The sequence below is a fragment of the Eptatretus burgeri genome, chromosome 12, assembly GCF_056783735.1.
Source record: "Eptatretus burgeri isolate ZD-2024b chromosome 12, Ebu_testis_v1, whole genome shotgun sequence".
NCBI lineage: Eukaryota > Metazoa > Chordata > Myxini > Myxiniformes > Myxinidae > Eptatretus > Eptatretus burgeri.
This window is the reverse complement of record NC_140972.1, coordinates 5,252,592-5,273,316: the sequence shown is the minus strand read 5'-3', so window position 1 is coordinate 5,273,316 and position 20,725 is coordinate 5,252,592. Positions and strand designations below refer to the sequence as shown.

Genomic DNA, 20,725 nt, shown 5'->3' with positions numbered 1-20,725 from the left:
GTACGTGGCCATAAGTGTGACAGAAGACACAGGACAGAATAGCCAATTATATAACAGCGCGATGTCACCGCGCTGTGAATATATATATTGCATCCATCACAAAAAAATAAAACAAATTAAGAAGGAAACCAGATCATGAGCAGCTACACCAACTTATCAATTTATAGAGACAATTTGTGGTGTGGAGGTTCATGTAAGAGCAAATACACAGAACGTATAACAAGGCAGGAGATCAGAAGGGCAGGAGAGGGAAGCACAAAATAGTGGGGAACAGAGTCAATAGGAGATATGTGGAAGGGAGAGGGATGGCGTGGGGGTACACGGGGTAAACAAGATGGACATTACAGGGACTTTCAGGAAGGAAAACGGAATTTAAAGGAGGTGGGTTTGGGGTGGATTAATGGGGGTATAAAAGATCAAGATTTTGGATGGGGGAAGATATGAGATGGCAAAAAATATCAAAATTTTGAATAGGGGAAGTGTGCCAATTAAGAACATGAGGCCCTAATTTAAAGGCCCGGTCACACCTTGACGTTTTAGCCAGCGATGGCAACGTATTAAAATGTATGTAAAGCACTGGCTTACGTTGAACTTTTGATGTTTTTTTTAAAGATTCGGACGTATTCATAGCGACTTGGTCTTATGTATAACGCATTAGTAACAGACACAGAACGTTTCGTTGTGTAAAAGATAACTTATACCAACGAATGCTGAACCTGTTGTCGGCCTACACAACCGATGCCCAACGATAGTCTAACTTAGGCATAGCGCGTTGCACGCATCGCCGACGATGTCGTGACGTAGCCTATTAAAAGGCTGACGCACAACGATTCGAATCATAACTGCCGTAGAAATGGAAGTGTCAACATCGCGGTCACACCTTGGCGATCTTGCCAGCGTATGCCGACCTAAGAAAAATGTCTAAAACGTTGGGGCACGTCAAATACGGTATGAGTAAGTTTGGTATACGTGAGTAGAACGCTAAAGTACGCTATCATACGTCGTAGTAAGTAGAGTACGTCAAGAAATTTTAAACATGTTCAAAATTTTACAACGTACTCGGCGTATGACACACGTTCCGCATGCGATGGGGATAAGTTTTACACACGATATGTGGACGCTTACACACGTCCACAAACGCTACTTATAAGCTACTCAGAAGTCGAAACACGTCGCGGTAATGTCTTTTTTACGCGAAACTTATTTCTAATTTATGTTTGACGTGCTTTGAACCAATTCTTTACGTAGTCCCAACACACATCGACGTATGTAGACGTATTCCAATGACGTCTTCCAGTCGACAAAAAAAAAAAAATAACGTGTTTCTAACTTACAACTGCCATCTAAAGACGTGTTCCCAGCGGTTTTGGGAATTGGTATATAAAAATGCTGCTCATAAAAGGGGAACCCAACAGTGTTTTCGAGTCCTTTTTGAGTCGATGTCCATGTCAGCAGTAACAGTATCAGTATCAGTATTAGTATTAGTATTAGTCGTAGTTTGTTCATGTTGGCAGTAGTAGGTGAGTGTGAGGGGGAGGGTGTGGGTTATGATGGATCGTCCTTGCGTCCGCGTGTCCACGGGTAGGAGACATCTTTTCACCATTGTTCGAAGTTCTTCGCGGCTAATTTTTTATGGGGCTTTTTCAACAATGAGCTATAGCTTGTTTTTACGATTTAGGTCTATTCATAACGGGTTGGACAAATGCACAATGAACTAAAATGTGCATAGAGCGCTTTGATTACTTATAGATACGATATTCCAACGAATAATTATCGTGAAGCCGGCGTTCACAAACTATGCCCAACGATAGCCTAACTTATCCATATAGTGTGGCAGTTTATCTTTGCCGGTGACGTCAGGTTTGCTATTCATAGGCTGCCACTCAATGATTTAAATGGCTGCATCTCCACTATTGAAAGTAGACACTTGCGCTCAACAATTGGATTTTTTTTTTTACACTCAACGACTTTTAAACGGTACCACTCAGCTATTTTCATTGTTTACAATGAACGATTTAAATTGCTGTCACTCTCCTTTGTTTTTTGACGCTGGGGTTTTGAAATTTGAAGCGTTTCTTCTAAACGTGTTAAAACGCTCAAACTCGACTATTTTAAATAGACGCTGCCGATGGACAATTGGAATCATAGCCAAGCTAGACATCGAAGTGTGAACATCCTCGTCATGCCGAAGAAAAGTTTGAAGAATGCTGCAAATAAGTGTCCTGGCCATGGCCGTGGACGCTGACGCAAGGACGATCCATTATACCGACGTCTTTCAGCCTATGAGTAACTTAAAAGTAACATCTGTCGATGTGTGGCAACGCTCGCGTAACGTGCCAACAACACGTTAATCATAGGTTAGAAATATGTTTCGGGTACTCTAAACATTACCTCGGCGTGTCTCAACTTATGATTAACTTACAAGTAGCATGTGTTGACGTCTGTCAACGATCGCAGACCGTGTATACAACTTGTGGCCAGCGTAGCGGAACGTGTGAGTCATACGCCGGCATACGTCGTGAAATTTCAAGCATGAAAAAATTTGAGGACAACCAAAAAGTACAACGTTTAAAGCCAACGTACAACGACGTATGGCAGTGTTTTTCAGCGTGCTCTCAATGTTATCAAAACTTACCCATAACGTATTCAACGTGTGCCAGCGTTTTAGAAAAAAAATTCAAAAATCGGCATACGTTGGCTAAAACGTCAAGGTGTGACCGGGCCTTAAGGCAGAGAATGTGGCCTGCTATACCATGTGACTAAGAACACCAGAAAAGTTTAGAAACATAATCAGCATTATAATTGATGGGTCTACAGGCGTAACAAAGTACTCCAAGGTCCTGTAACTGGTGGAATGAGTTCCATGACAAGTTTTTTTTTTTTAAATATTTGCTAAGTCCTTCATTTTCAACAGTTCTTCATCAAATGCAAGTCACATCACTGACACACAAATAATGTTTCTTTTTTTGGTCGGCCCAACAGTATAGAAACTCAGGTACATTCTCTTTGGGAGTGAACATGACATGCAATGTCAAAACATGCAATATTTCACCATTGGTAGTTAACATCAATTTCAATAACCACTTGTGATGGCAGAATGATAAATGAATAAAATAAATTCACCAATAATGTCCAGTAAAATAAGTGTGACCCTCGACCTTTCATGTAATATGTGCGTTCCTGCTTCCAATTTCTTTCAGATGATCCAATCCCAACCACAGAGCGAAAGAGCACGAGGCCTATAATCGATGGCAGTGGCCAGGCTGTTGCCTTCAATTTAAGCATTAATGCGAGAAAAGTGACCTGAATCAAGGGCAGATTGAAAGGAATTAACAAGATCGATCGAGACCGACAGTGGTCTCTTGATAACGTGCACACAAACCTTCAGGCTGGCAGGGTGGTGTGGCGGGTGGCGTCGGTACATCGGGTTCATCTTGGTTCTTTTCATCCTCTTCGAGCTGACTGTCTACACCATCAACTAGTTCTGTAAGAAAAGCGTTTAATACAACAAGCGTTTAAGATGAGATGCTCACACAGTTCCTCAAACAGCGTCGGGTTACTATGCGGTCTTGCTGCTCATACCAGCCTCTGGGTTGCGCTTCCGTTCTACATCACGGTAGTACTCCTCCATCTCACGCTCCGACAATGTGCGAAATGGATTGGGCGGTGCAGTAAGCTTCACGTCCGTTTGGAATTCTTTAACAATAATCGCCTTGGAGGCAGCCAGGACTTCACCCTGTGACCGGCCAAGAAGGTAAGCAATGACAACGCAGATGACACAACAGACAGGATTACAGGCAGAAACCTTTGACGTGGCATTGCCAACGGGCTAACAATGCAGTCATTATTGCTACAGCAGACATACGAGGTCCACCAATAAAGTTCAGGATTGAAGCAATTGAACATTTTATGGTAAACACACCAATTATGTTCCGTGGTCACCTTCAAAGTAATCTCCCGAGGAGTCGATACACGCTTGTCAACGTCGCTACCATGCTTCAAAGTACCCTTGGAGGTTGTCGTCTCAAAGGACATTTAACTCACTGATCAAGGCTCTCTGGATCCCTTCTATTGATACAAAATAATTGTTTTGGAGTTTCGGACGTCTGTCAGATCGGACCAACATTCTCACCCTTTTGACATTTTAGCAATCAATGGGCATCCCAACTACACATTATCATTCACGTCCATTTCCCTTCCGCAAACCTCTTGGCCCACTCAAACACACGTGGTCTCAACAATGCGTCTTCCAAGTACACCGGCTACAACTTGTCAAAAATGTCTGTGGCACTTTTGTTTCGTTTTCTGAAAAACCTGATGATTCTCCGTTCCATAAATTTGTCGTCGTTCATCTTCAGAATACGATTGCAACAGTTATAATTTTAACAAAACATTTTAACAAAACATCAGCATGGCTGTAAAACATAGCTAATCGATACAATGGCTAACACAGTACTGACAGGAAGATCACGATGCATGTCCAATTACGAAACCCAAGCCAGTGCTACCACCTGTCGAGAAAAAAAAAAAACACATCAGTCCTGGAACTTTGTCAGACCTCGTAGGTTTCCCTCCTACATTGGACCAAAGCAATAATTTCCCTTTTCGTTTCTACCTTTAAGTGTGAAGGCTACCACGAGAGCAGGAAAAATGTGTTTTATACCTGACCCTGTGGTCTTTCAATGACGGCACCTGTCAGGACTTGAGATTGTGGACCGGCGGACTTGGTATCCTGCAAGAAATTCTCTCGAATCTGAAGGGTGCAAGGAGAGGGTTGGACAGAGGGGAAGAACATTCGTAGTTTAGAAGTTCAACAATCCTTGGGCATGTGATGTGGAACTTCAACAAAGCATTTTCTACACATAGAGACTTTTCAGCCAATCAACTTCTTAATCATGTGAATGCAATTAAAAATATAAAGTTAACTTTTCATCTTTTGTGCGTCATCCCCCTTCACGACAATTACCTTGTTCCGGGCCTGGAGCACTTCTCGAGGGTCCGTGTTCAATGGTACAAACTGGTTGGCGTCATCGACTTTTGAAGCCGCCTTTGGAACCTCATCGGCCTTCATCCACTATTTTTTTATTAATAAGGGGTCAGAGGAGAGGAGAGAAACATGTAGTGCAAGGAAGATGAGAAATCAACGTTATCTTTCATGTTCATTTTTAGTCATTCAGGCATATTCATATTCCAACGACACCGCTGTGTCAATGCAGGCCACTGGAGTTAGGCCGAACGCTGTGCCCGAAATAAATACCATTACACACAAACGAAATTATCAATGCAATGGTGACGTATGAGGTAAATGGCTAAGTGCAGGCTCGAGAACAACTTCATATTTCATATATGATCAGGATCCAGGGCAAGCAGCTTCATCAGAAGCGGTAACGATAGAAACGACGTGAAGTCTCACCAGCTGCTCATTTCAGTGATGTGATGCCCTTTCCCTCTTCAAAGGATACTTAACAGTGATCCACACAGTCCCAAATGAAGACCAATTGGTCAAATGCTGAACATGACCCTTGCCCACCAGGCAGCCAAACTAGCCGGCAGAGCGTTCAGGTTTTTTTTGTTGTTTTTTGAACGATTGCAAGCTTTTCGATTATTATCATAATGGTTCGTTCTTTATGCGCGTTTGGCTCAGGTACTTCAGAACCGATCGATGTGAGCGATGAGATCATTGCAGGCAGAGCGGATTATTGAAATTTAAAATGGCGCTTTGCAATCGCCGATGAACGAGTGAAAATTTGAAAGCGAATCAGTGTCAAAAGGATGTCATCTACATCGTCACCTGGTAGCGTCAGGGTCGTGTCTGGCGGCAATCATGATCAGATTTCTGGAATTTTTCCCCCCCGATTTCTTGATTTTCTCAAAACAAGGATGTGTCGCCCTATTAAATTAAAGTTCCAAATTGCTGTATATTCAAAAGCAAAAATAAATAATAAAGTCACCACCGATTTCATCGATTTGCAGCCCAGTACTTTTAACTTCACTCTCATTCATAACTCTCACATCGACGTTGCACAGACGTTGACAAGTGAAGTGTGATCTGTATCCAGAGATCGATCGAGATCTCCTTGTAGCACTTACCGTCGCACAAAATACCAAATGTGTCAAAATTAACATCTCCTACTCGATCGGTCACGTGTTTAACCAAACTTGCTAAATTCAATGGGACCGTGCTTTGAGCATCTTCTCTATTCTGTTCCCTACGTGGTGTCGGAGGCCTTGGGAGGACATTAGAGACGGGCTCTATGAAAGAATGGCATAAAGAGACGAGTCAGCTGACAGTTTGAAAAGGCATGTCATGCACTTATTTTAACCAAATATAAAACTTAAAAGTTGTCAAATAAAAATCTGATCTCTGATGAAAAGCTGCTCAAATTATTTGGTGGGTGGTGATATCATCAGGACACAAATGAAATTGGGATTTAAGAACAAACTTGTAGAAGCTTCTGAGAATCCTGCAAGTTTAAGCTTCTTTCTATTCAATTAAAATTGGGGGGAAAAGTGAAAGCATTCAAGTATTTAAAATATTGCTTTGAAATAATCTCAAACCGACTTCGTTTTTTTAACGGCCACAATTATTCCAACGTTCTTGTGGGGCTGACCAGGGGGAAGCTTGGCCCAAGTCTTTCATGAACGAGTTTAACGGCGACCAACCGATGCCGGCAGATAGGACACCCAGTTTAACGTCCATCCGAGGGACAGCACACATGCACAGATTCATCACCCTGCCGGAGAAACCGGGATGACGGTTTATAGCTGGGTCGGGATTCAAACCCAGGCTAGACAGCTTGGAGGCGAGTGTGCGTACCTCTCAGCCATGCTATCAGCCTAAAATAATATCAAATAAACGTCAAATATCAGAAAATGAAGAAATCTGAAAGCTGATCGATCACCCACGCCCCCCACCCCCCTTTTCACCCCATATTCCTCCAACCCCAACATTTAAATTATTAACAAACTTGGAGGCAAAAAAGGGATTTCTTCTACATGGTGTACAAAGCACAATATTAACCACAAAAAATTCCTTTAGTTGCCTTCAAGACATCATGCTGTCGGAAAGTATTTACACAAGTCATCCCATTCTACATATCCAGTATATTCAGGCAAACAGATGATGGCCAAAAGGAAATGGTCTCTACTGCCGTAGTGACCTTTGCAAACGATGCACTTACCGCCTCCATACCACATTTGGAATGGCAATGGCAGGGAAGGCAGAACAGAGAAAAACAAGACGTCAGCACGGTGTGAAACAAAGACCGTCTTAAATCATCTGCTTCATTATGACTATCATCAACAAAATGAATCGCCCGAAGTTGGGTGAACGCAAAACAATAGCAGAGGAAAGGGATTTCAGCTTCAGGAATTCAATGCATAAGCAAACCCGTTCTTTCCATGCCAAAAGAAAGCTAAGCACGTTTCACCTCCCAATCCCTGACCCGACATTAAAGTCACGACCCTCTCTGGCACCAAGGGCCTAGTTATGCTAAACATGCACATCAGAGCAACTGTAGGTGCCGAAACCATCCCAAATAACGGGCAGGATTCAAATTGTCACTTTGTAGCGATCAGCGCAATCTTTATGTTACATTTCACAAGGGTTCTGGCGCGTCGTGGACGTGTCAAAAAAAGGATGCCACCTCATGCTTCGGTCTTTAAAGAATTAAGGATTAGGAAGAGATGGAGTTTTGGGAACCATTCTTTCCTCCTTTTAACATTCATGATCAGGGTTCTTCCCAGGTTTTGAAAGAACGGCAATGAGGAAAAGGCGAGTCGAGTGGAGTGTCAAGGTTTGATTTTTTTAAAAAAAATAATTTTTAAACAACATTTAAAACAAAAACACAACATTAAATCATCCCATTTAACAAGATGTTACACGGGATGAATCATTAAAAACAAAAATGCAACAAAGTAGGCCACCAACCCCTGCTTACGCTCATCGACAGCGACCCAAGTCTTAACAGCCAGAACTTGTATCACGACTGATATCACTCCTTCCTGCTGAGATTTAATCTTTGCACACTTTAGTTTAGGAAGCAGTTTTATTGATTATAACAAAGAAAGGCAGGAAGGAGTGACTCGGCTCCAACACTTAGGAATACGGACGGTCGGCTTCAAATACACACCGAGGATGAGCACTGTTGCTGCATTTTTCATGATTTCCAGGGAAAATGCAATTCAAATTTGCAAATATTATTACAAGAATTTAGAGGCGAATTGTAAAAGTTTCTTTTTTGAAGATTAAAGTTTTGAACCAAGCCTTCAGAGGGAACTTGAGGATAAGTAACTGGTCGATGAAGCTCGAGAGATGATGTTGTTAGAATAATATTGGCAAGGTGGATGGAGGAAAGTGATGATTGTTGTCATGTATACCACAACCAGACATACTTATACAGTGGAAATCGCAAACCTCTTATGGTCATTGTGACGAGTGGTTCACATTCAACTTGGACCTTTTGTTTTTCGTTTTTTGTGTGTACAGAGTTGAGACTCGTGGAAGACCAAGAACTGGACAAATCAGGACGTAATAGGACAAAAGGAATGGTAGAAAGGGAGAAACACCAACGGCAGAGTTGAAGAACAATATCGGAGACCTGGACAAATAATGTGTGTGTGGAGGAATGAAGGGGAGGATGCATGGGGTGGATAGGATGGATACAGAAGAGAACTCTCAGGAAGGTAAAGTTAAATTTGGAAGGAGGTTGGCTTGGAATGGAGAGGAGGATAGGTGAGGAGGGGGTTAATGAGGTGTTATCATGGTTTTGGATTGAGGATGATCTGAGATGGTGGAGAACAGCCATCTTGAAGACATGGAGGAAATAATGAGATTGAAGAGGATGTGGATGTTGATTCCACAGGTAGGGAAAAAGAGGAACAAATGAGTGGTGAGTAGTGATCCTGGATTTAGGTAGTTTCACCAGAAGGGGATTTATGGTGGACCATGTGTGCCCTGCAGATACCTGGAAAAGGGGGGGGGGGCTAGCGGGACAAAGCACGGGTAGAGCAAGGTGTGAAAGACCAGAAAGGAGGCGGGAAATGACAGAGGCCACTAACTTGTCTGTGATGGCGAAGTGATAAGCCGATAGAATCAGCTTCATCGCGGGAGATTCCGATAATCTTGAAGGCCTTCGTTTCCATGGCATCAAGCTTAGCAAGACGTGAGGCAAGGGAGTGAGCCCAAAGGGGAGAGCAGTACTCCATCAAGCTGTGGATGAAGTCCTTCTTGGTGGATAGTTCAGGTGTGCCAAGGAAGGACTTTGGATGAAACGGGATGCTCAGTCAGCAACCGTCTTTGGAGGCCAACTTTGAAATATGGTTTGCCCAAGAAAAATCATGGCCGAAAGCGAGACCCAGGAGTTTGAGCGATTGAACTTCCTCAAGAAGATCGTTAAGAAAGTAGATAGGAGGGTTTGCCATACGATCCTTTCGGAGGGAAAGTGAGATGTAATATTTGGCTGGATTGAAAGACATTTTCGAAGTGTTTACAAATAAACTTGCAAGGATATTGCAAAAAGGATATAAAAATTACTTTTCAAAATATTCTCCAGCTTTGGACATGTAGTTGCCTCGGAAAGCAAGCTCTTGTATGGCTTCCATGGATATTTTATAAGGACCTGGACATCGCCAGTGCAGCATGTCATTCTACCCAGACTCGGTGACATAATGGTAAGATCATCCGATCCGAGTCTGGGAGGTCGATGGTTCGAACGCTGGCCGAGTCATACCAAAGACGTAGATTGGCAACCATTGCGCACGCTTGACGAGCCTGATGACCTCCTGTTACGTTAAACTTCCTTGTAAGAGAACTTATACTGATCTTAAAACCTGATTTTATCAATTGAAAGTGAAAAGCATGTTAACCACCGTGAGAAACGAGGCACAGCTGAAGTAGAGCATTTTCCCTTCAGAGAAAAAGAGCCTTAGGCTTATAATCGACAGTGGTGGGTGGGCTGTTGCCTTAGACTGAAACAATAATGTCGAGAAAAGTGAAAGAAGTGGCCAAAATCTCCCAGTTGAAATTGAGGACAACAAAAGGAATTAGCAATATCGACTAACTGGTCAAGCTTTCGTCATCTAAGCAGTGGCCAAAAGATTTTCGTGTGGGAACATCAAAGTTAACAAAAATGTGTTGTTCTAAAGAACCAGAAAAAGAAAAACCCCAAAACAAACAAAGGTTTGAAAAGTTGGGACTCATTTTGGTGCCCGGAGTGACCCCATTAGTTTACTTGTGGAATTCATCAAAAACGAAAAGCAATTAGGAGCGAGAACAACTTTGGTTGAAAGGAAGAGTTTCGACGCTTGGTTATTTGACAAGGTGATACAAAGAGTGCCCCAAACCCCTCCTCATGAGGAATCAGAGTGGACAGAGATTTGATATCGAGGGAATAAAAGCTTACCGTTGGCAGAAAACCTAAAGGGGTTGTCACACCTTGACGATTTAGCCAGCGTATGCCGATTTATGAAAAATTTGTCTAAAACGCTGGCACATGTCGAATACATTATGGGTACGTTAGGTGCACATTGAAAAACACTACTATAGGTCATATTACGCTGGTTTAAAACGTTGTACTTTTTGGTTGTCCAAAAAATTTTGCATGCTTGAAATTTTACGACGTACTCGGCGTTTGGCTCACACGTTCCGCGACGCTGGCCATAAGTTGTAGGCACGCTATGCGATCGTTGAGACACGTTAATTGTATGTTACTCATAAGTTGAAACAAGTAGAGGTAACATTCGCGTACCCGAAACGTATTTCTAACCTACGAGTAACGTTTTGTAAGCACGCTACACGAACGTTGTTCACACTTCGCAACACGCTACTTGAAAGTTCCTCTTACGTCGAAACACATCAAAGTAATGTTTAGGGTACCCGTGACTTATTTATAACCTATGAATAACGTGCCTGGGAATTATTACGCTATGCATACGCTAGACTATCCTTGGGCATAGGTTGTGGACGACAAAACACGATAAACAATCGTTGGTATAACTTATCTATAAGTTATCGAAGCGTTCTGTGTTCATTACTAGAACATTATGCATTTGTCAAAGTCGTTTTTAATACTTTAAAAAGTAAAACAAAGAAATATTTCATCGTGGGAATGAGGAAAAAAAATTAGCCAAAAAGAACATCGAACAATGGTGCAAAGTAGTCTCCTATTCGTGGACGATAAGAGGATCCATCATCACTCACACCCTCCCCATCACGCTGACATCACGCTGTCACAAAAGATGACACCACAGATGAAAAGATAGGTGGTGGAAAAAGGAAGGAGAAGAAGAAAAAGAAGAAAAGGAAAAAGCAAGATAAAGGGCAATGAACAAAAGGCTAAAAGCTGTATAACGTTTGCAAAGCAGTCAAATAATACTCTGAAAACAGTCATCCTCTCTCCCACCACTGCAATGAAAAAGCGTTAACCTTCACTCTCCCAATTCAAAAATTCTCCAAAACATATCGCCTGATTAGTCCGATAAGTAGACCCTGCGTTTGCAGATTTTTGGTGTGGTTTTGTTTCAATACAGAGATACCAGATTTGAACTGGTGATGCAATTTAACCATAATGCATGATTCTTCTTTAAAGAAAAAAAATATATATATATTCAAAACCACTTTATCTTTGTTGATTGGATACGTTCTACCTGCATGGGGGCAACGTGTGTTCAGTTGGTCCTACAAACTCAGACAGATTTTACCCGTCGGCCCCAGAATGGATACTCATAATGTGCATTCTGGTTTAAAACATCTACCTATGCTCGCGAACAAGTCATCTCAACATAAATGTACAATTTAGTTGGTACCGTACTTTATCCAAAATGTGGCTCAGGTGCTGAGAATAAATGCGGTGGTGGTGCACCGTCGGCTTCAAACTTTGAGAAGAACCCTGATAAGATCGATACTTGACTCGCCTTTGGCTGGAAACGTCCGAATGGGCCATAAATGCAGGGATGCTTTCGGTCACACAGTGATCCCCGCAAACCGTATGCCACAGCAAAAAAAGGAAAGTGTGCAAAAAGCCAAGTCGGGGAGCATCATTGCTTGAGGGACTCGGGTCCTCACGTGAGCAAGGAACATGTGTTGGATGGAAGTGTGTCATCAAGAGATAAAGCAAACTCTGCTTCGAGCAAGTGGCAATGGACAATTACTTTTTGAAGTTACTGTAACACGCCAACGTAAAAAAAAAGAAAAAAAAAAGTCCCTTTCAAAATTACAAACTTGCTCAAAGCTGGATTCACCATAAATATTACAATGTGCAGGAAAATTCATTACTTCGAGGAATGTGAAAAAAAAATATTCCATTCAACTGTCCATTAATTGATTAAGGTTGGCAAACTGTTTTGAGCCTGAACAACAAAATAACCAGACACAAGTCAAAATCAATATCATTATATTCAACGAGATTCATTGTGGAGGCAATTCTTCTACTAATTTTTTTAAATTATTATTCTACACTATTCATGACTTCACCCTTGTCCTCAAAGACGTGTTAATAGATGATTAGCCCGTACCCTACACAGCGGGAGATGGGGCTTTCCCATCGCTTGTGTATGTATGTATGTATGTATGTATGTCGATCTGTCCAGGCCAAAACTTTTTAAGCATTTGAGCTTTTGTCATCAAATTTTCAACAAACTTTTGTGATGAAAATATGGAGAGTAATAAAAAAATAATTGGGTCAAAATATCAAAGGGCCGGGTTTGTTTGTTTTTTTTGGTTTTTTTTTTTTTATTGCTTCCGTGTTTGTTTATTTATTTTCCATTTAAGCTGGAGCATGTCAGTCCAGGCCAGAAATGTTTTACCATCTGAGTTGTCATATAATTTTCAACAAATCTTCATTATGACAATATGTGGAACACTAATAAAATTTACGATTTTTTTTTCCCGTTGTTTTCGTCAAGTTCAGTTTGAGTACACAGTGGACGGACTTTACATTCTGAAATGCTTTCCAGTTTACTTTGGATTTGGAACCTAGAAAGTCAATAACCCAGCATTTCTTGGCCATTTTAACGTCATGCACAACGGACTACTGTACAATGCATTATTTTTCTGCGGTAAAATCCATCTTAAATAAACACCATGACTCTTGCCATGTCGCCATTTGGGAAACCCCTTATATAGACACCTTTTTCATAAACCAGGTGGTTGCTGAGGGACATTTTTTACGGTGGTGTTTAAAATGTCCAATGCACCAGCAATTCGGTGAGTAGTTGCTCTCCAGTCAGAAGAATAATAATTTCCATCACATGGTGTAGTATTCATAACCCTCCCGGGATCATCTTTGAACCCTATATCTTCCTACTTTAAACTCATTGGCCTAACTCTTGACTCTTGGACAAGAAAAGGTATCGCAAGAAAAATATTAAAATTAAAATTAAAAGAAACAAGCTCGAATGAGCTAAGATCCTCGTCCTCTTAATGATGACGTCATAAAAACGAATATGACATCATTGTGATGTATCAGGTTTAGGATAAATTATCTGTGCTAATGCCCAGCTTGATTCCCGCAAACAAAATTCAAACAGCTTGACGAGTTTCGGAGAGAATGGTATAGGTGATTTCCATTAGCGGCGATATTATGTCAACTTTTTTTCTAGGAAGAATTTCCAAAATCGGAGATGGTTACTGCCTGCGCGTGAGCTTTCTGCATATACATGGCAAGTTTCACGAAGATCCGATGAAAACTCTGGGTTGTGAAACAAAAAATGTCAAAAAATAGGAATGACGTCATAAAAATTGATATGACGTCATAGTGATGTATCATATGTGCGGTAATTCATCTCTGCTAATGCCCTGTCCGATTCCAACAAACAGAATTCAAAAAGCTTGCCCAGTTTGAGAATTTTTTAGGCGATTTCCATTAGCGGAGATATTTTGACGTCATAACTTTTTTTCTAGGAGGAATTTTCAAAATCGGAGATGGTTACTGTCTGCGCAGGGTATTTTTACATATATACGGCAAGTTTCAGGAAGTTTCGATGAAAACTGTAGATGTGAAACAAATAACAAAAAATGTCAAAAAATAGGAATGACGTCATAAAAATTGACATGACGTCATAGTGATGTATCATATGTGCGGTAATTAATCTCTGCTAATGCCCCGTTCGATTCCCGCAAACAGAATTCAAAAAGCTTGCCTAGTTTCGGAGATTTTTTTTTTTAGGCGATTTCCATTAGCGGAGATATTTTGACGTCATAACTTTTTTCTAGGAGGAATTTTCAAAATCGGAGATGGTTACTGTCTGCGCAGGGTATTTTTTACATATATACGCCAAGTTTCAGGAAGTTTTGATGAAAACTGTAGGCTGTGACACAAATGAAACAAAAAACATAAAATGTCAAAAAATAGGAATGACGTCATAAAAATTGATGACATCATAGTGATGTATCATATGTGCAGTAATTCATCTCTGCTAATACTCTGTTCGATTCCCGCAAACAGAATTCAAAAAGCTTGCCTAGTTTCGGAGATAATTTTTTAGGCGATTTCCATTAGCGGAGATGTTTTGACGTCACAACTTTTTTTCTAGGAGGAATTTTCAAAATCGGAGATGGTTACTGTCTGCACAGGGTATTTTTACATATATACGCCAAGTTTCAGGAAGTTTCGATGAAAACTGTAGGCTGTGAAACAATAAAGTCCACAAGAACAACAACGCAAGACTTCGAGATCCTCCACGAGGATCTAAAAATTCACGACACTATATAGCATTTCCACGTCTTTCTTGGACAAATATTCAATGATGATGCAATTTTCATACCTGACAGTCTTCGATATTAAGCCTACCGTTCATTTTGAAAGCATCGACAATGATGAATAAATTTGGAGTCTGAAAGCATAATTGTATGTTAAATAACATCAAGAGGGTTATAAATCGTCATAAAGTATTTTTCATTCCTCCAGCAATTGTAGATGTCAGGCTAATAACATATTTGCCAACTCTCAATACCACCGTTTTTATGCAATAAAATTAATAATTCTTCAAAGTTTTGCAGAGGTGTAAAAGTGGTCCTGCAATTCTGACCAAAAACCTCAGACAATTTCCAACTGACGTTACAGTTCTTTGGACGCCATAGATCGTAGAGTTGTGAAGTCCTGCTCACGCAAGAGGAAACCAAAAAAAATATATAATTACAGGGAGTGTGAAGAAGCGAGAGAGAAGAGAAGAGAAGAGAAAGAGGAACAGACCAAGCAGTTTGTGAAACAGCTGGGCACGCCGGCGGGATGGGCGGCACTGGGCCGACTTGGCAGCCACACCTTGGTCTTGGTGCCACCATCGCTCTCGCCGGCGTCGACACGCATGTATGCATTGGGCGAATGTAGCCAGCGAGCCCGCTCACGCTGCTGCCTAGCAACGGCGAGATGCCGTAATGGCGAGCGAGGGCCTGGCTCGTCGTCGAGAATAAAGCCCGTCGCAGAGGGAGGCACCTCGACCTCACCACGTGCACGTACCCGATCCCGCACAATTGGGTTACGATATGGGTAACCTGTACGGTATCCCTGGGAAAAAAAAAAAACAACAATGGAATGGGAGAGAGAGAGTGAGTGTGTGACAGTCAGGTAAAAGAACAATGAACAAGAGATAAGTAGACTCCAGAGTAAACCTCACCATGTTGTCCATCATTCTCATTAAGCTTTCAAACTCTTGCTCACCAACCCCATAGGTGTTCTGGCTATTCATGGCAACATTGACTCCGACTGTACGAGAGAACAACTTCTCTTTGTCTAGTAGTTGCACGTTCTCCACTCCACCAGCGCTCGCCAGTGTGCGAACCTATAACAGCATACATGATGAGCACAACTAGCACGTCACATGAAAACAAACAATAAAAACAACTCTCGCTGCAACAAGTGCATTGGTAATACGGCTTCACAATCGAAGAACTTTTGAAAACCAAGTCTTAAACATTAAGCTCAGGATTTTAGATCGAAACATGAGAAACCTCAAACCAGAGTTACCAATTAACAGGCCACACAAAGGTTGTGTTGATAACAATAAAAAAAAACAAATTATTGTGGAAATTATAATTAACCACAAAACAGTTTGTGGTTTCAGGAGTGGGAGACCTGCAGATGACACTGTGACAATACACTGTTTACATTGGTACCACTGGATTAAAATATAAATAACAAATAAACTGAGCTTAATGAACAAAATTTTAAATCAATTATTACCTCCACCACCAAAGGTCGACGGAGGTGATGCACTCATCACCGTTTGCCTGTGAGCAGGATATGTCAAAAGTTATGGACCGATTCAGAAAATAAATAAATAAATAAATAAACTTGGTGGATGGGTTGGGTGTGTGACAAGGACGAATCGATTCATTTTGGTGACTATCCGAATCCGGATCTTAGAGTTATTATCCTGCGCTTGCGAAGCGAAAAGCGGGGTGAAGTGATGACACAAAATTTTCCAAATAGGTGCACCTCCTCCTGCATTAAGTTTTAAGTCATAATTATGACGCCGTCTTGGAGAAAAAAAACCAACAACTCTGCACTTCCACATCTCCAAAACTGCTCCATGGAAAAAATTGAAGCATGGCTCATTGTCAAGTCCTTACTCCACATGGAGAATAAGATACGTTAATGATGATGTCATCGGTTCCTTCATTATGACGTCATAATTCGACAAGTGCAATGCTCAATCCGGTCAGTATGAAAAAAAAATCCCTGCAATTGTTGAAACCATTAACCAATCAATGCAAAACTTTATAACCAATTGATCAACTACCCATGGGAAATATATTTTGATCAAAGTGACATCATCGATCACTGATCTGGCACCATATTGTATCAAAGAAGAAGAAAAAAAACAGAAAAAAAAAACAAACAAAACAGAAGAGTTGGCTTGTACCAAGTCCTCAAGAGTGCGCAGGGTAAGTATTCTCTGAATGGTTTTTTTTTTTCTTTTTGTGATTCTTCACCATTGAGAGATAGGGCCAAACATGATAAATAGCAAGATATCTCTAAACATTGTGGTTGAGTTATGACAAAATTTGGTGGATGAGTTGGGTCGGTGACAAGAACAAGCCAATTTCGATTTGGGAATGTTTAAGCACGCACTGTCAAAGTACTTCTCACTGTATGTGCACATCACATACACTGAATATAATAATAAACTCACGATTACTATGGCTGTATGCCTGGTGTTGACTTAATGGTTCGGGTGGTGGGCTTGGGATCCACGGGTCACAAGTTCAAATCCTGCTTGGCTGTTGAATTAATACCAGGTGGAGTTAACTCAGTCTGTCATCCTTCTGAGGTCGACAAAATGAGTGCCAGCTTGCTGGTATCCTGCGTCGGAGTGGCGACCTGTCCAGGATTGTGCCCAATAGCCAAGGAGACTGCTTAGGCAGCTCCAACGCTCTGCACAGAGTATGGTCCCAATGGATGGATGGACTATTACTATTAAGGTCCTGATGCAGATCTGGCTTATCAGTGGGATACAAAACGCATACTGCTCAGCCTCGTAGAGGTATGCACTCCAACGAGTGCCGTTCTAGTTGTCCAATGTCCATGTTACATCAGCATGCTGCAAGTTATGCTATTAAATGAGGAGATAGTTTCTAGTGATCACCTGGAACAACCTTAAAGATTCACCAATCCCAGCCAAAACAATGTTTTTGTGTTTTTGTTCTCTTCTCAATAACAGGGAATCGCAGAAATCAAAATTAGTCAAAAGATTGTGGGAGAGCGGGGTTAGGGATATAATCCATAATCTCTTGCCCCTTCTCCCCCCCAAAAAAACAAACTTATATTGTCACTCACAACTGTCAGGACGTAAATTCCTTGATAGCAACAAGTGATAAATAATGAATGCATTGATTGTTTTAGAGCATCGTGAAAGAAAGAGAATGGCCAAGAGAATAACCACAATGAAGTGACGAATGAAAACAACGTCCCGTATTTGGAAAATCGAAATTTGAACGATGTGAGAGAACCCTGTAAACCCAAAGTAAACTACGCAGAGGAAAGAATGGAAATTCAAGATACTTGCAAACGGTTTCCAACAGTGTGCTCTCAATGTGTCATGCCAAAATGTAAACACAAACCCATCAATCGTCGCACAAAAACGATTCCATAAAGCAAAGAATAGGAAGCCTCGTAAGAGGAATAGCATCGTTTAAATCAGGTACAAAGCAGAAATGAGACCCGGTACTCGAAAACGAGCTCCTTTGGCCAGGAAGTGCACACACTACACGTACTACATCAACATCCACATATTTTTTGCAATTAAAACTTCTTCAAAATGAAACCTCTTTCGGAATACAGATTTGTGGGGGATTGCAAGACCACAAAGCGCTAAACAACCTGGAATCAAAACGGCAGCTTTAACAATGGCGAAGGCAAGTGCACAATAGATAAATACCCTTACCGTAGACAATACAGAAACCAATGTCATAGTTGCAGACAGTGAAGATTTACCTGGATCTCACAGGCATACACAAGTTGGTATATTTTCAGGAAGGCTTCCTCAATGCTACGGCCCAGCGCCACCAAGCCATGATTCCGTAGAATCATTACCTGCCGGCAATTAAATCGGGATCAGAGGCGAAACATATCCTGACAATGACCTGAGATTCAACTCAGAGTCCTCACATTTTGGCCAAAACGAGGACCCAAAATGTTCAAGCCACAAGTTTCATCACCATTTAGTTACTCTCGGCTCTCCAGAGTCATAACTCCTGTATGAGTGCCTTACGTTACGATCAATGCAACTCTCCAAGGCAAGGACCATAAATGACGCAATGTGCAAACATAACTCATGAGACACAAGACATGCACTCGAGTGCAATCGTTCAGATTAATGTCGCTCTGTACTGGAGCAGCTGCAGCAAGGAGGTAAAGGAGATGCCATACGAGTTTCAAACCGGCATTTAATATTGCAAGACGTTATCATCTTTGCCTTAAACACCACAAATCTTCCGATTCTTACATGGGAACTCAAGAAAACGTGTTGACGTCGTCATCCTTTGTCTACCCCCCTTTCAAAATGGATGAAAACAAGAAAAAAAATTTGCTGTTGTAAATGCTTTTAGGATCACTATACATATACAACATCGGAGTGCTTTCGAAATTGAGAGGTTGGCACTCATAATAAGGAATGCTTTTTAATCCATATGTGGAGCACAAAGTGGGGTTAAGCAATTGGTTCACTCTCTGTCTGTCTGACAGACGCCGGTCAATGATTGAGGAACGACTTTATTTCAATTGAATTTTATATTTTGAACACTGCAGAACACAAATCTGCAGTTATAGCAGTAAAGTGGCTCTGAATACGGCAAATTGTACGGAGTCTCATCCCGATCACGCATGCGCACAGAGTAAGGGATCACCCCCACCCCCCTCCCCTCTGTCTGCTTTGTCTAACAAAATTGAAAATCAGTCCAAACAGGAAACTTACTGTTTTCAGCGACATCATAAAAGAGACGCAAACAACAGAAACGAAGAAAGAATGTAACGTGTTAAATCAGGTGGTGTGAAAGAAGGTGCGTCGGCAGCATTAAACTTCCGATCCAGTGGGCTTTTCTTCTTTTCTTTTCCTCCAGCCTTTAAAACTTTTATTTCATTTCAATGTAATTATATACCTATTTTAATAGTGTAGAACTCAAATTGCCTTGTTTGCACTTCCAAAAACCCACAGTTTAGCAGTACTTGAGCAAAGCTTTACGCCGTCTCAACCAATCAAATTTGCCGCGCACTCTGAGGGCGGAGTAACAGTGAGATTCAGACAAAAATGGCGGTGCCTAATGATGCAAAGACAGAGCTAAATTTATCCAAAATATCTGTTTGTTTTGTGTAGTTTTTTTTTTCTTTCTCAAGGATCGTTCCAAAATCGTCAGTTTCTCCAAGAAGAGTTGGCAGGAGGTTCAGCTCTGGACTGTTCCCCGTTTGACCCAGCGGCTTCGCATGGTTACCATCGCGCCTGTAGTTCGGAGTTCATGAAGCTAATATAGATTGTGCTCGGAAACGCAAAGCAAGAGCTCGTCATTTTTCTCAAGACTGCATGGGGGTAAGGTGTTCGCTGAAGTCTCCAGTTGGTACTTTTTATTATTTTTATTTACACATTTACAATTTTTTTGTGTATTATATGTTCGTTATCCATTGCTGCGATTTCATAAAAATGCATATTTGAAACAATGCATCATCTTCTATATTCACACTTTTTAAAATATTGTCAACAAAACCTCCCACCTCGATGACACAAAGAAAATGAATCAAAACCCCTGCACGGCATCATATCCGCAAAAGTGTTCCTCGAGCTGTCACCCATGCTGTCATGCCAACAACATTTTAAATTGCAATTTATGACGCGAAGCAAAATGACAAAGTAAACTGGCTGACCATGGCCGATGGGCCAAGACTTTTCTGCAAGCGAGTCTTCTCTTCTTCATCGACTAAGACTCCCTCGTAGTCATGGTGGGCAATTTCCCCGATCATAACAGACTCCTGTGATATTGGCAATAAGCCACACTTCATTGCAGATACCTGCACTCACATTAGGAGGCAAAGAAAGGGTTGAGGTGGAGAATAAATACATTTCTTCATAGGTTACCAAAAACAACTCTAAAGGAAACAACAAGCTGGACTTTTCAGGTTCAGTCTTGGATGCATGTTTCTGCCTTCAGGTATCATCACGAAGACAAAATATGATTTCAACGAGAAGGGCACTCGGTAGAGCACATACCTCTGCCGTGTAATGCCTGATCCACGAGAAC

General features: G+C 41.3%; 1 protein-coding gene across 9 annotated transcripts in view; it reads right to left on the bottom strand.

Moving 5' to 3' along the window:
- Positions 1-20,725, bottom strand: part of ADD1 (adducin 1) — a 96,593-nt gene that overhangs the window by 13,251 nt on the left and 62,617 nt on the right. For 8 of the 9 annotated variants that reach the window (XM_085849301.1, XM_085849297.1, XM_085849300.1 and 5 more), the window contains 8 exons: positions 20,352-20,495; positions 18,432-18,530; positions 15,613-15,777; positions 15,192-15,503; positions 4,967-5,074; positions 4,664-4,753; positions 3,583-3,736; positions 3,383-3,484 (listed from right to left, as the gene is read on the bottom strand). In XM_085849301.1, coding sequence (XP_085705427.1) covers positions 3,383-3,484; positions 3,583-3,736; positions 4,664-4,753; positions 4,967-5,074; positions 15,192-15,503; positions 15,613-15,777; positions 18,432-18,530; positions 20,352-20,495 — 1,174 coding nt within the window. The remainder of the gene's footprint in view (positions 1-3,382; positions 3,485-3,582; positions 3,737-4,663; positions 4,754-4,966; positions 5,075-15,191; positions 15,504-15,612; positions 15,778-18,431; positions 18,531-20,351; positions 20,496-20,725) is intronic. The other variant, XM_085849298.1, reaches the window with a different exon arrangement.